At 32.6% G+C, this 12974-nt stretch overlaps 1 protein-coding gene across 1 annotated transcript in view; it reads right to left on the bottom strand.

The window, feature by feature from the left end:
• LOC130448685 (lipopolysaccharide-induced tumor necrosis factor-alpha factor homolog) overlaps positions 1-12974 on the bottom strand; it is a 49004-nt gene that overhangs the window by 14864 nt on the left and 21166 nt on the right. Inside the window, exon 2 of the mRNA XM_056786158.1 lies at positions 4654-4805. Coding sequence (XP_056642136.1) covers positions 4654-4805 — 152 coding nt within the window. The remainder of the gene's footprint in view (positions 1-4653; positions 4806-12974) is intronic.

Here is a 12974-nt window from a genome sequence, read left to right on the forward strand (position 1 = left end):
GAAACAAAACGAGAAATGTATAATTTTTTCAAGGATTCTCTGTCTTAACTCAATTTTTAGGGATAGTAATTCATAAGTTTTCCACAAGGTAACTTTTAAGAAAAAAATCAAGGGTTCATTCAGGACTTCTGGGCGGCTAGTTGTTACTACCCCATTTAGAGATCATCTAAATGGTGCTGGAGACTTTTATTGGTTTGTAGTATGTAAGGTGGCATCATTCTACCGCAATCAAGTATCTTTTCCAGCAAAATTATTGCGATTTGATTTTAGGTAGTTATTCAACAAGTCCTCTCTATCGAGAAGCAGTAATCGTACATACAGTACTGTTATCATTTTGAAAAAATAAATGGGAAAACATTTATTGCAGCCTATACTAACACTTTGGAAAAGTTCACTTGTCTGTGATGTTTTCCTTCTGGGTTCTCAGAGAATCAGTAACAGCAGTTTTGCTTATTCACAAAGCCGTATAGATAAAAATGCGTCTCATCTCTGAATAAGATACTATCGAAATTTTAAACAGTAATTTATCAGTATATTGTCAACATATACGAGTATAGAATGCATTTTCCTGACGAAATGCGAAAATTCCACGTTACTGCTCAATATTTTCAAGATTTCTCGCAATCCTCGGGCTGGTTGATTGTCGTTTAGAGATATTGAAACAATATCTGATCAACGTTGTTGAAAGTATCTTATTTATGCCTTGAAGGTGATCATAAGCTTAATATAAAGGAAAGAATGAATTTTCTCGTAAACTACTCCATTGTAGAATGATTTCAATGGCGCTGCTTTGACTTTCATTGTACACAGACTCACAGATTCTCAGTATATCGTATAAATATGAGAATATGGGGAAAACCTTTTGGAATAACACAATAAATGTCTATTACGACATGGAGTGGAGACTGAAAAGTCTTCACGTCTTGAACAATTTGTGTCATATCTAACACAGAAACAACAATTCTTTCTTGATGAGTATTATTTGATTTTATTACGCTTCTATTCACAAAAATTAGTGGGCGACATATGTTGATTTTCTTTTAAACCTCAATAGAGGTGAGCAACAAAGCCATAATACGAACTAGTTTTATTTGAAAGTTTAGTCTAAATAGTAAAATAATATATAAAATAACCTAACCACACATCCATAAGGTGCACTTGGAAAACAATAAAAACATGTTAAAAGTTGTAGTGTTACAAATTTAGGTATAGTTCTTCCAATATCCAACAATCAATATTTCATAAATATGCACGGCACTCAGTTCACATCTGGTACTCTTTTAACCAAACTCCCTTACAAGCAGATACATTTTACTCGTCTATTTACGTTTTTTAATTTAATATTCAGTTGTAGCAGCTTAACGAGGTATAATAATGATTTTTTTCCAAGTTTCAAGTAGGACTACAATTGAGTGCATTTTTCTAAATAACGGCGTATAACGCCGTCCAATTTTTAATGATTCGATTCCAGTTAACGAATACTTTCTCGCATAAGATATACATCTTTTAAAAGTATTTATAAAAATAATAAATTTATAAAATGAGATACCTACGCCTATGGTAGATCAAACAAAATAATTATCGGCAAGGGTTTTTATAATCTGCAATTGATATTGAAAGAGCTGTACTAGTTTTTAAAATCCTATTCTAGTGGCCAATGAATCTCTTGTGTACCTTTTTGGTAGTTTCGTGTAGATATTCAAGTCTCTTCCTCCCGTACTTACATGAATAAATGCTTTTCTAATCTTTAACTACTTCAATCATATTAATTATTATCTGAGGAGGCTGGGAAGTTACAGAACTGTTGTCTGAAGACACAAACTTTTTATGGTTTTTGAATATGTTCCTTCTAGGCCATATAATACTATATGTCCCGCTTTAAAAACCGATTCACTTTCTATTAGTGGTGATATTAAAAAGGGTAATTTCAATTTTCGTCATTTTTAGACCAATTTTAAAACACAACTATTTGTTCCCATAAAATAATTAAACAGCAACACCCTTAGAGATTGTATTGTTGTTCACCGCTATAGTAGCCAAATTCAGCGTCCTTCTAGTAATACGTGATTTTCGCCAATAGTTTTTTTATTCGCTTGTTGATGTTCAGTGTCTGTCTACGTCCCATATTTGGCTAACAGTATAAACTCAATTCATCACTTTATGATACACTGAGGCTTGTACAGAAACAATATCATGACTCATAAATTGACTTATTCAGCTTTCCAAATGCGCGAAATCCATTCTTGAACAATCTGGCTGAATGATTAGTCTTTTCTTGCAGCAAACGACCGCTCCAAGATTCGTTTTCTCTTCTTTGGACTTTGAAACACACAAGAACTTTTTTGACATCTTGATTCATCGATTTGCGTTTTTATTTTTGTTTTTGAGGTTTTGTATTATATTCTTCACACATATCAGCATTATTTGCACCATTTTTCTTCAATTTCCGTAATGATTTCCGCCTTTACTTTGGATGCTATACTCATTAAAAAGATTGCTAAACGTAGCTGCTACTAGGAATATCAATTTGAAACTGAACTCTGAAACGTACTCAGGTGCTCACCATCTGATATTTGTATGTATGTAAACAAAAGATGTCTTTGGCTGCTGAATTCGACCGCACATCTGTATGGGATTTGTTATCAAGATAATCGGCACGCAAATATTCTGAGAAACAACAAATAGAACAAAAATCAGAACTTAGAAGTTTCATTGAAAACGAGTTTTCCTCCGCCAAAGGTTTGGAAATTATCAAAGAAAGCTGTATTTCAAAAAACACAAAAAGTTCAACTCGAACGTGTTAATATCGTTAGAGATATCTTCTCGTGGTCGTTCTTTTGCATACATTTGTCCTTCTGGACATTCTATACCCGCCAAAATATACGGAAAAGAGAGAAAAATAACAGCAATGATTTGTTGCTGTTATTTTTTCTTTCGATCTATATATTTTTTCGCATTGTTGTTTGTCTCTCTCAGGACTTAGTATTTTCACAAAATCAATACAATTATAATCATTAACAACATATTTCCATTTCCATATTCATTTTATTGATTTCTTCTGCTTCAACTTGTTTTTATCCTATAAGTAATTGCTGATTGTCTCATCAGTATATCAGTTGAGTTACTCATTTACACGTTTCAAGAGATTTCAGTTTTTTCAGAAATCGCCTTCCATAAATGATTCAAAAGTGAAACACTAGTTCATTCACCGTTATAAATTGGTATTATTCTAAGTTACGAAGTATCTGTATTTTATTAACGAATGCAAGTTTTCATATGCTGTATTCTATAGAACTAATATTGTTATTATCAGTATTCTTTCGTGTAGTGCGTTTTTTCTATAATTCATCATATCTAATTATTCACTATTTATTATCTTCCAGAAGAATAAACTCGATTCCAGAGATTTTTCCAGGCTTTATAGTAATTCTGAAAGTCTTTGACTGAAACATATCCGATAGATCCGAAGATTAGAGTGGCTGTAGTAGCACTGGAATATTTCTGGAAGTTAAAAACTGCGTCACACTTAACAGGGTGCATTGTCGTGATGCAGCAACTAATTACTTGATTCACTATCAATTACTTCGTGATAGAATAATCAATTCGCGATCTGTCCAGTTGGAACAAACTCCTTAATGACCACTCCCCGGCAGATTAGCATAATTTCCACTTTCGTCTTGCTCACGCCAGATATTTATTATCATGAATCATTTGGTTACAGCCACTGCTTTATCATCTTTTACCTGGTGTTTTATTCCGGTTTCCAAATAGTCTCTTATAATTGACAATCGATTTGGTTTTGATCTTCTTAATTGTTTCTTGGAACCATTTTTGTTCTGAACTTTATCATCTTTTTCCTGGCGCTTTTTTCGGGATCTAAACTGTCTTCTATGGCTGACAATCGATTTGGTTTGGCTCTTCTTAATTGTTTCTCGGGATAATTTTTGCACAGAGCTTTCTCATCGTGACATCTTGAGTTACAATTTGCCTGAAGGTACCCGAATGGATCATAGAATCATCACCAAACACTTTAAACACTCTTCCGTAGGTTTCGCCCATTTCGCACAAAATTTTATCGCGACGCTTTTCTCGAGGCTTCCTATTTTTGTGACAAGCACCACTAATACACACGTTTCAAACATGCAGCTGAAAGAGAACTAATGATCGAACCCAGCTAAATCACAAGATTTTACCCAGAATCCTAAAATATCACGTGAATGAACCAAACCACCAACAATATTTTGCTTTTTGGAACTACTCAATGTAACAATTTTCATCTAGATACAAATGCGAAAAGGAAATATTTTTAATATGGAGCATTAATGAGTTAAGAAAAACTTAGGAAAATACAAATGTGCAAGAAATCATCTGTGCAGGAGCCAAAGAGGCAATACGGAGAATCAAAATTAACAAAGCGAGCGTAGCAGTTCTTACGACAGAAGAAAGTAAAACATGGATATGGGAAAGGTCAGAAACAATATCACAAGGATGGGGGAAGAATTGCTAGTTCCAATCCACAAAAAAAATAGAGACCAATATGCTTTAAAATTGATGGAGTTCGTTCATTCTAATAAATTAATATAGGAATGGTATAAAACATAATACTATAAAATTTACTCATTTTTGTAATGATATTTTTAGTTTCATATTCACCTGTTTGTGTATCTTGTTGAGGACGGAATCCACTTTGAGGGGGACCTTGATATCCACCTTGAGGAGGAGGTTGGAAACCAGGTTGAGGTGGAGGAGGCTGGAATCCAGGTTGAGGAGGAGAATAAGGTGGAGGATTTTGGGATTTTTCCATTCTGTAAAAAAAAATCGTGTTATAATAATAACTCATTGCCAACGAATTAAACAAAATAATTTCAAACAATCAGGTTAAACTATTCATATCGTGAAATATTTCAGTATTAGAAACATTTTTTTATGTAGAGGGTTGAATAAATGAGATTAGTGCTATACAATAAAGTATAGTTGAAACTCAATAGAATTGTCACTAACCGATTTAACAAATGTAGACTGAGGCTAACCTTTAAGTACTTCTAAAAATTCATATAAACTACCCTTATGTTAAAAATATTGTCACCACTGTTAAAAAGAATATCTTTTATTTTTGTAACACTAATATAATATTTAAGGTTACATGCTTATTGAGAAACCACTCCCATATGAGTCCGGTAGTGAGTAAAACTATAATTGGATTTTAAGAAAGAAATGATTAAATCTATATAGCTATGGGAAAATACAGAATTAATTATATAGAATATTCTATTTATGTTAAAACATTATAAATATCTGCTTTATTCACATAAGCGAGCAGTTGGACTGGAGACTGTTTTTATTTCCATGTACCAGGTATTATCAACGAAAACAACACATAAATCTAAGAAAAATATTAGTTTCAATTTTCTATTCGTTGTTGGATAATAATAGAGAAAAAGAACTTCGAGTAATGGAATTGAAGAAACCGCGATAAAGTTATATAAATATTAACCTGAAAGTGTTCTATTTATATTTATGGTTCTGTGCTTTTAAAAGTGCAAGCTCTTGTAACACAAATGAATTTGGGTACCCAGAAACCGTTTTTTCAGCCAATAAGGTCATGGTCATAAAGTTTTCTGTCTCAAAGGAATATACTTCTATCTAAATATAATGGTGTACCAATATTGTGCTGATTTTCAGGCACGTTTTGATGCCGAAAAAGCCGCATTTCTTGAAGAACAGAGTTTAATTCCATCAAACGGCTCTCGTATTTTCAAACTCATTACGTTATTTTTAGATGTAGGAGCACCTCTTCATTTGATGCTCAATAAACTGAATTTCTAAAAATATCCATACTTTTTGCAATTAAAGTAATGGATTTAGCAGAACAATAAAATTAATCAGAGTAATGACGTGTATTCCAATTAAAATTATTATCGATAGATACATAAAATAACGATGATTATGTCTTTCTAATAAAGTCTAATCTCTACATTCAAACTTTCCACAAACTAAGTAGAGGAGTCCAAACATGTGACGAAGAAAGTTTATGTTCAAAATTTTGTTTTTGCATGACAGTATCGGATCTCACCAGTCAAACGGCACCTCAGATTCTAATTGGAGTTTATGCATCATTCTCTCTTTAGTCCCAATCTCGAAGCTAGTGATTTTTACTTGTTTCTTCTTCTTCTTGTTTCTTTGATGTTAGCAAAATGCTTGTTTTTCCTCGTATCCTCTGCCGTTTAATTATTAGAGAACTTGTCGCTCCATCTATTGCGGTGTCTTCCATCGCTTCGCCGCCCTAAGGGCCGCTTCTCTCTAGCTATTTTGATAATTTTGTCGTCATTCATTCGATCTATGTGTTCGTTCCCCTCTCTCGTGCTTCTCCCAATATCCATTCGTTCACGTTGTCAATTTTACATGTTCTTATAATGTCCTCACTTCTCTCCCTGTTTTCCTAGCAATCCTACGTACTATTTTAATTCCGGTGGTTTCTAATATTCTCTTTGTGTTCGATGTGTCTGATCTGGTTTCTGCTGTGTATGTTAATATAAGCAGGATGACGGCCTTGTAGATTTGGTCTCGATTCCGATATATTTGTTTCGGAAGATTGTATCGTTCAGGTAAGCTGAGGTTCGTGCTGCTTTTGCCGGTTGGTTTCTCACCTCCACTTCGATATCACCGTATCCTGATATTTCTATGCCTAAATATTTGAATTCCATATTTTGTTGTATAATTTCATCATCTACAACCAGTTTGTATCTGATAGATGTTTTGAGGTAGTGATGCATTTCGTTTTTGCTGCAGATATCTTCATTTTTAAACTTTTTGCAGCTATGTTGATTTTGAATAGAAATCTCTTTACTTGTTTATAAGAATAAATTGAATAACATCACATTGTTTTGAAGAAGAGTAGCTACGGATGGCGGAAATCGTAGTGGGCACAACATTTAGACCAAGCTTGTGATATGTGCCTCAATTTATTTGGTGACTATGCAGAAAAGTAGGATTGTTATCGTTCTAATAGACGTACATAATATTTTTTATTATGTTCTTCTCTTTAATTTCATCAGCTTATTATGTTCGGAGTAGCCCTCATATTTAGAAAATATAATTTAAAGCATACAAATTCATTAAAATCATTTTGACCGAATATAGTGGATTATCAAAATTAACCACAAAAAATTGTGTATTTATCGATATCCATCTTCAGTTCATGTCTGATAATTTCATTTACAGCTTGAAGATAACTAAATAAATTGTTTATGCTAACTCGACTAATGTTTAGACTGGCGCCGTCCATTTCCACTTTAAATGATATGAATTCACATTTTACACATTTTAAAACAAGATTTTTATTACTAACGATGAGTCTGAGAATGCTTGGCTACTCACCAATAACAATAGTCGAGTCTGTTAGATGATTGGATTATGTCCAGAATTCCTCCAAGTACGTATAATTCTGATTATATAAAATTAACCTCAAAATAAGATTGAAACTAAATTAATTTATTTATATAAATTCTTATCAAAATGTTGAAAAAATAACAAACATGGAAATTTATATTGAAACCACACAACGGAATTTATTTACCTTTATGTGTAGGTTTCAATGATAATTAGTCCAGTCAATTTAGATATTAACTTGGAATTCCAGATAATACACTCACCTTTAGTCTACATATTCCTTTTGGTTGTCTTATAAAAGTTATTGAAGGTCAAAGGTAAAAAAACTTTTTGCAATTATTCCACTTTGTATTGCTTCAATTATGTCATAAAAATTATAGAACATGAAATTTGCAACAAGTTTTATTCAAAGTAAGTAATTTTTCATACTATGGTTCTCGAAATTTAAGACTATGTCTGCGTATCTTTCAACCATAAGTATAAGAGTGCGAGAACAACCGTGAATACCTGTCTATACTTATAACTGGGAAGACTAACCCCTATATTTACACCTCAGGTGAGAATTCAAACTCCGTCAGTCAAGATACCAAAGGTCGAAAATGTGAATATTATAATAAAACAAGCGTGAAAGATTGGGTTGATTTTATCATTCAAATAATTGTCAAAGAATACAAATATGGGAAGACTGCTGTCATTAAAGGAGAGATAGATTTACCAGTTATTTTAATGGGGCACATTCAAGTACATGAAGGCGTTTTCTTTTAAAACCTTGGCAAATACGAGGATGTATTGATATCTGGTTAGCCTAGACCAGGTCCATGGTTAACCAAAATATTGCGTTACCAAAGCAACGAACAATAACTTATTAGAAGTGTAAGTGTAAAGTTTGACGCCAAAAAAGTAAACCAGAGTTACGTAATAAATTAAAAGAAGAAAGATTGTGAAAATCGAAAATTGGGAGTATCGAGCCATCATCAAGTATTTAAAAGGGTTAAGAGGTAAGCAGATTTACGAAGTTATGCTTAATACCCTTGCTGATCAATGTCCTTCGTATGCGATCGTAAAAAATTGGACTGCAAGCTTCAAAAGAGGTAAATTTTCCATTGAAGATGATGACCGATCGGGAAGGCCAGTTTCTGTGTCATTCCTCGATGCATTTCGTGACATGATTTTATTGGACCGTCGAATTGGGTTAAAACGGATATCTGAAGCACTGATTATTTCATACGAACGCGTTCATCATATATTTTTCGTCAATTTGGACATGAAAAAAATTGCTGCAAAATGGATCCCCAAATGTTTGAATGTTGACCAAAAGCGTGAAAGGGTAGAAGCATCGCGTTTGATTTGTGCTCGATTTGAAACCGATGTAGACTTCTTAAACCGAATTGTTACTATGGATGAAACACTTGGATACATTTCTATGATCCATAAACAAAGCAACAATCGATGGAATGGCGATACTCTGGTTCTCCAAGACCAAAGAAATTTCGTGTCCAAAAATCTGCTGTAAAAGTTCTTGTTTCAGTTTTTTGAGATTGCCATGGAATAATCATGATTGACTTTTTTGGAAAGAGTATAACAATAACTGGAGATTACTATTCGACATTACTGATCACTCTACGGAAAAAATTAAAGAGAAAAGACGCGGAAGCTATCCAAAGGTGTTTTGTTTTTGCAGAACATTTGCACACAAATCTCATGTTGCCATTCAAAACATTCGTTTAAGTTTAAAAGGTCGTAAATTTTCTTCCGGTTTGCAGAGCAAAAAGAAACATTTTTTTTAAAGGTCTAGAGACGTTGCAGGTTGGCTGTAATAAATGTATCCAATTAAGAGGCGAATATGTTGAGTAATAAAATATTTTGACATTGAAATTTTGTTTGGTTCTATAGTACGCTAAGAATTTTTCAATATATCTTCGTACACATAATTTATTCTTTAAAAAGTAAAGACAAATATCCTTATTTTCACATACAATCATCTCTTTCATCTGAAGTAGCGATTAGCGCTTCTGCTACCTAGCGATAGCGGTAGTGATCGGAAACGTATTGACCGTTCGCTGGCCGGCCGGTTTTTTTATATAGACGCTGAATTAATTACTTTTTGTTTAGTTCATTCAAACGAATACGAGTGTTACATTATGTAGTGGTACTTTGTCTACTTTCTTTTTAAAGAACTACGATGTGTATCCAACACTCACTCACTTTTCTATGTATATATAAACTGACATTATAATTCAAAACGAAATCATGGAAAATCATTCATGGAGCTCCAATTCTTTTTCCTCATCCCCGTGGCCAAATTCATTCATTTTTTTCTAAGAAGTTACAACTTAAAGTTTGATCACAGAACACACTTGATTTAAAAAATTTCTGGTCAGGCTCTGTATCAATTTTTATTTACTTTTATCACATTTTAGTTCCGTTACCTAGCACAAATTAATAGCGTTCCGGAACATGGTGTGCGCTCCAGAACATGTTGTGTTTGTAGCGTATGTGCCAGTGAACGATTCCGCTAGGGTTTACAACAACGGTTTCGTCCATTGAATGCGACCATTCCGTAAATAGGATAAATCTTGAGCGGTGTTTAAATAAAATTTTCATCAAATGAATGAGAAACTGGTAAGTTTTGAGAAACTGCCCAGTTTAACAATGTTAGGATAAAATGATTTGGATCTTACTAGTCTATATGTAATTCTCTAAAATCTGGGAATATATTTAAAGGAGGTATTAATATACATTTTTATTTCAAAAATTAGGATACATTTACGGAAGCTACATTACTAAGAAGAGTAAAAAAGAGTACTGCACTGGTATCCTGTTATACTGACTTCAGCTGGCCCTATCTTATGACCTACGTATCTAAAACGCAGCCAAATCAAGGGAAACCCATTTTCCCACAGGCGTGTTGCGAGGTCCTTTTCGTTTGTTATCGAGCCACTTGTGAAAATTTCTTCTTTTGTTATAATGAATTTTTCATCCCATCCTCCTCTTATAGCGATGTTTAATTTTATACCTTAACTTGGAGCCTGTTTTGTGATCATATAGTACGTGTTCGAAATTATTAGATCATTTCCTACAGTATATTTGTTAAAAATTTTTGTTCTCTCTCTCAATCAGAGGGCGCCTTTTGAGTCTTTTATGAAAAATTTCATAGGCTCCAAGCTTAGGATTGTTTCTATAGCTACTACCTCCAGAGATTCTTTTTGTTTGTTTTAGTAGACTCCTATAGAACCGATTATTTAACCTACCGATTGTAGTATTGGAAATTCGTTTGGGTTGGGTTGAAAAACCAAAATAAATACTAGTTATTGAACGATTCATACATTTTAGTCAACAAATCAAAGTGAAATTTACGTAAAAGGTATCGCATGTGACCTTACCCAAGTTAGATGTGAAGAACGGGATGTGAATAATAACAAATGGCAAAACAAAACGACACATATCTTGACATGGGCCGTCGTGAGCGTAAATCATGACGTCGTTAGTGACATTCTTGTCGCTACCACAAAGATTGTGGTCGCCATGTTGAATACCCAAAAGATTGGGTACTGGTATAGATAATGGAATGCAAGAGACTGCCTCGCGTCAGCTTATTATCACTTTTAATTTTGTTATTTTTGATGCTATTGATTTCAACGCTGATTGGCTATCTAATTAGATTGTTGGTTTTTGTCTCGATATATCACTTTTCCCTCAACAGTCTTGCAGCCCCTATCTAGTGACAGATTTTGGTTCAAATTAAAAGTAGAATAGGAAAAACTGTACTGTTTTATGTTGGGTATTGAAAAGGTATATTTTTATTTCCTGTTTCTTCAATAATAGATGTTTCCTTATATTTACGTTAGATTGTACTACAAAAAAGTATTTTATTGTTTGCATAATCAAATGTGATAATATTAACCTTCATCTTATCTACTTTATCATCAATTAGTGTGTACAGCCGATATGAACGTTATATTTAACCTTATCTTATAAACGGAAAGCACTACATAGTTTTGTAATGTTGTAACATTTACTAATGTTGTACAGGATGTTATTAAAAATCGTTTACCAGGGTTTCTAGACATTTAACCTCTATAATCCGCCACTCTGCCTTTTCTTTATTTTATCATTTTATAAACAAAATAACACTATATATTACAACCCAAAAATAATCAATAAAAAACAACACAGTAATTTATTTCATTAGCTAGCTCAATTGTAAGGCATTTCTTCCAGGGCCAGAATAGCTTATTCAAATGGAAAGTATTTATGATCTTTAGCTTAACCCTCCTTGAAAAAATATTAGATAGACCGCATGGCTTTCTTATTGTGAAATATTTTTCTAACAAAAGCGCAAACTATGTATAGTCAAACTATGTGCAGTAAATAAAACCATGTCGAATGTTTCCTTGTTTACACATAAATTAGTATTGTGAACATTGACCTCATACATAATTTTTCAAAATTTTATCCTTCAAAAATCACTTAGTAGTCTAATCAACAATTATTATGCATTTTATGACATAAAACATTTAACTTTCTATTAATTTGATTTACATTTTTGCATAAATGAAATATATGTAATTCATCTTGGATAAGTATGGTTAGGTAAAAACAACGTTAAAGGTATTTTCTGTAATATAGCGGTAGCTGCAAGGTGTTAGGTGAAAAAATATCCCAATCGGAGCACACCAGATAAAAAACAAAATTGTTTCCAATGATCGTCGTTTACGAGAAACGGGTACGGCAACTTGATAGTAATACTGATCGTCTAAAATACTATAGTATATAGTATAGTAGATAATAGCTGCTTCATTAGATTAGATTATTAATCTATTGTGTCGTCCGACCGCTGTTTACTAGTGAGATAGCAATGATTTTCCAAAGTGAGTTACCTGTCTGGGGACTATGCAGCTTACCTCTTCTTGTTTTAAGAAGCGTGAATATAAGCCTTTAGCAAAACGTAGTTATATCAAATTCGGCTGATGACTGTTGACAAAAATTTCTTGATAGATTCTTCACATTTAGTTCACATTTTGGAATAGGAAAATCAGTTAATTTAAAAATAAGGAATAATAAATCGAGGGATAATAAATGGATTTTGGCTTTCCGAAAATTGTGTAAAAAGTCTCAACATTTCTGGTGTGTAAGTTATTGAAGGTCAAAAGTTAGAAAAATTACCAAGACTAAAAATAGAGCATGATATCTGCAACACTTTTTTATTGTTCTTATTTGTGTTGACTTGATTTATTGAACATTTTTTATATATTTATTAACCATGTGGTTATTAAATATTAGTTATTGTATGTTTTTATATTATCTTAATTGTAAGTAGACTTAAAACAAATTAATGTTTTCTAAATGTATGTCTATTTAACAGCTGTAACATTGGTATTTCATGGTTTGTTAAAATGTCATTTTAATATATTTTGTAAATAACAAGATTTCTGTAATATATAAACAGAATCACAATTGTTAAAAACAACATCATTTATAATGTACATGAGAGTTATAAATATCATGATACGTTATCAAAATATTTCAGCTGTCAAAAATCTAAAATCAAAGAATTAAAAGTAAATTTATATAAAAGTTCATTG

Source organism: Diorhabda sublineata, chromosome 9 (assembly GCF_026230105.1).
Source record: "Diorhabda sublineata isolate icDioSubl1.1 chromosome 9, icDioSubl1.1, whole genome shotgun sequence".
In the NCBI taxonomy this organism is placed as follows: Eukaryota; Metazoa; Arthropoda; class Insecta; order Coleoptera; family Chrysomelidae; genus Diorhabda; species Diorhabda sublineata.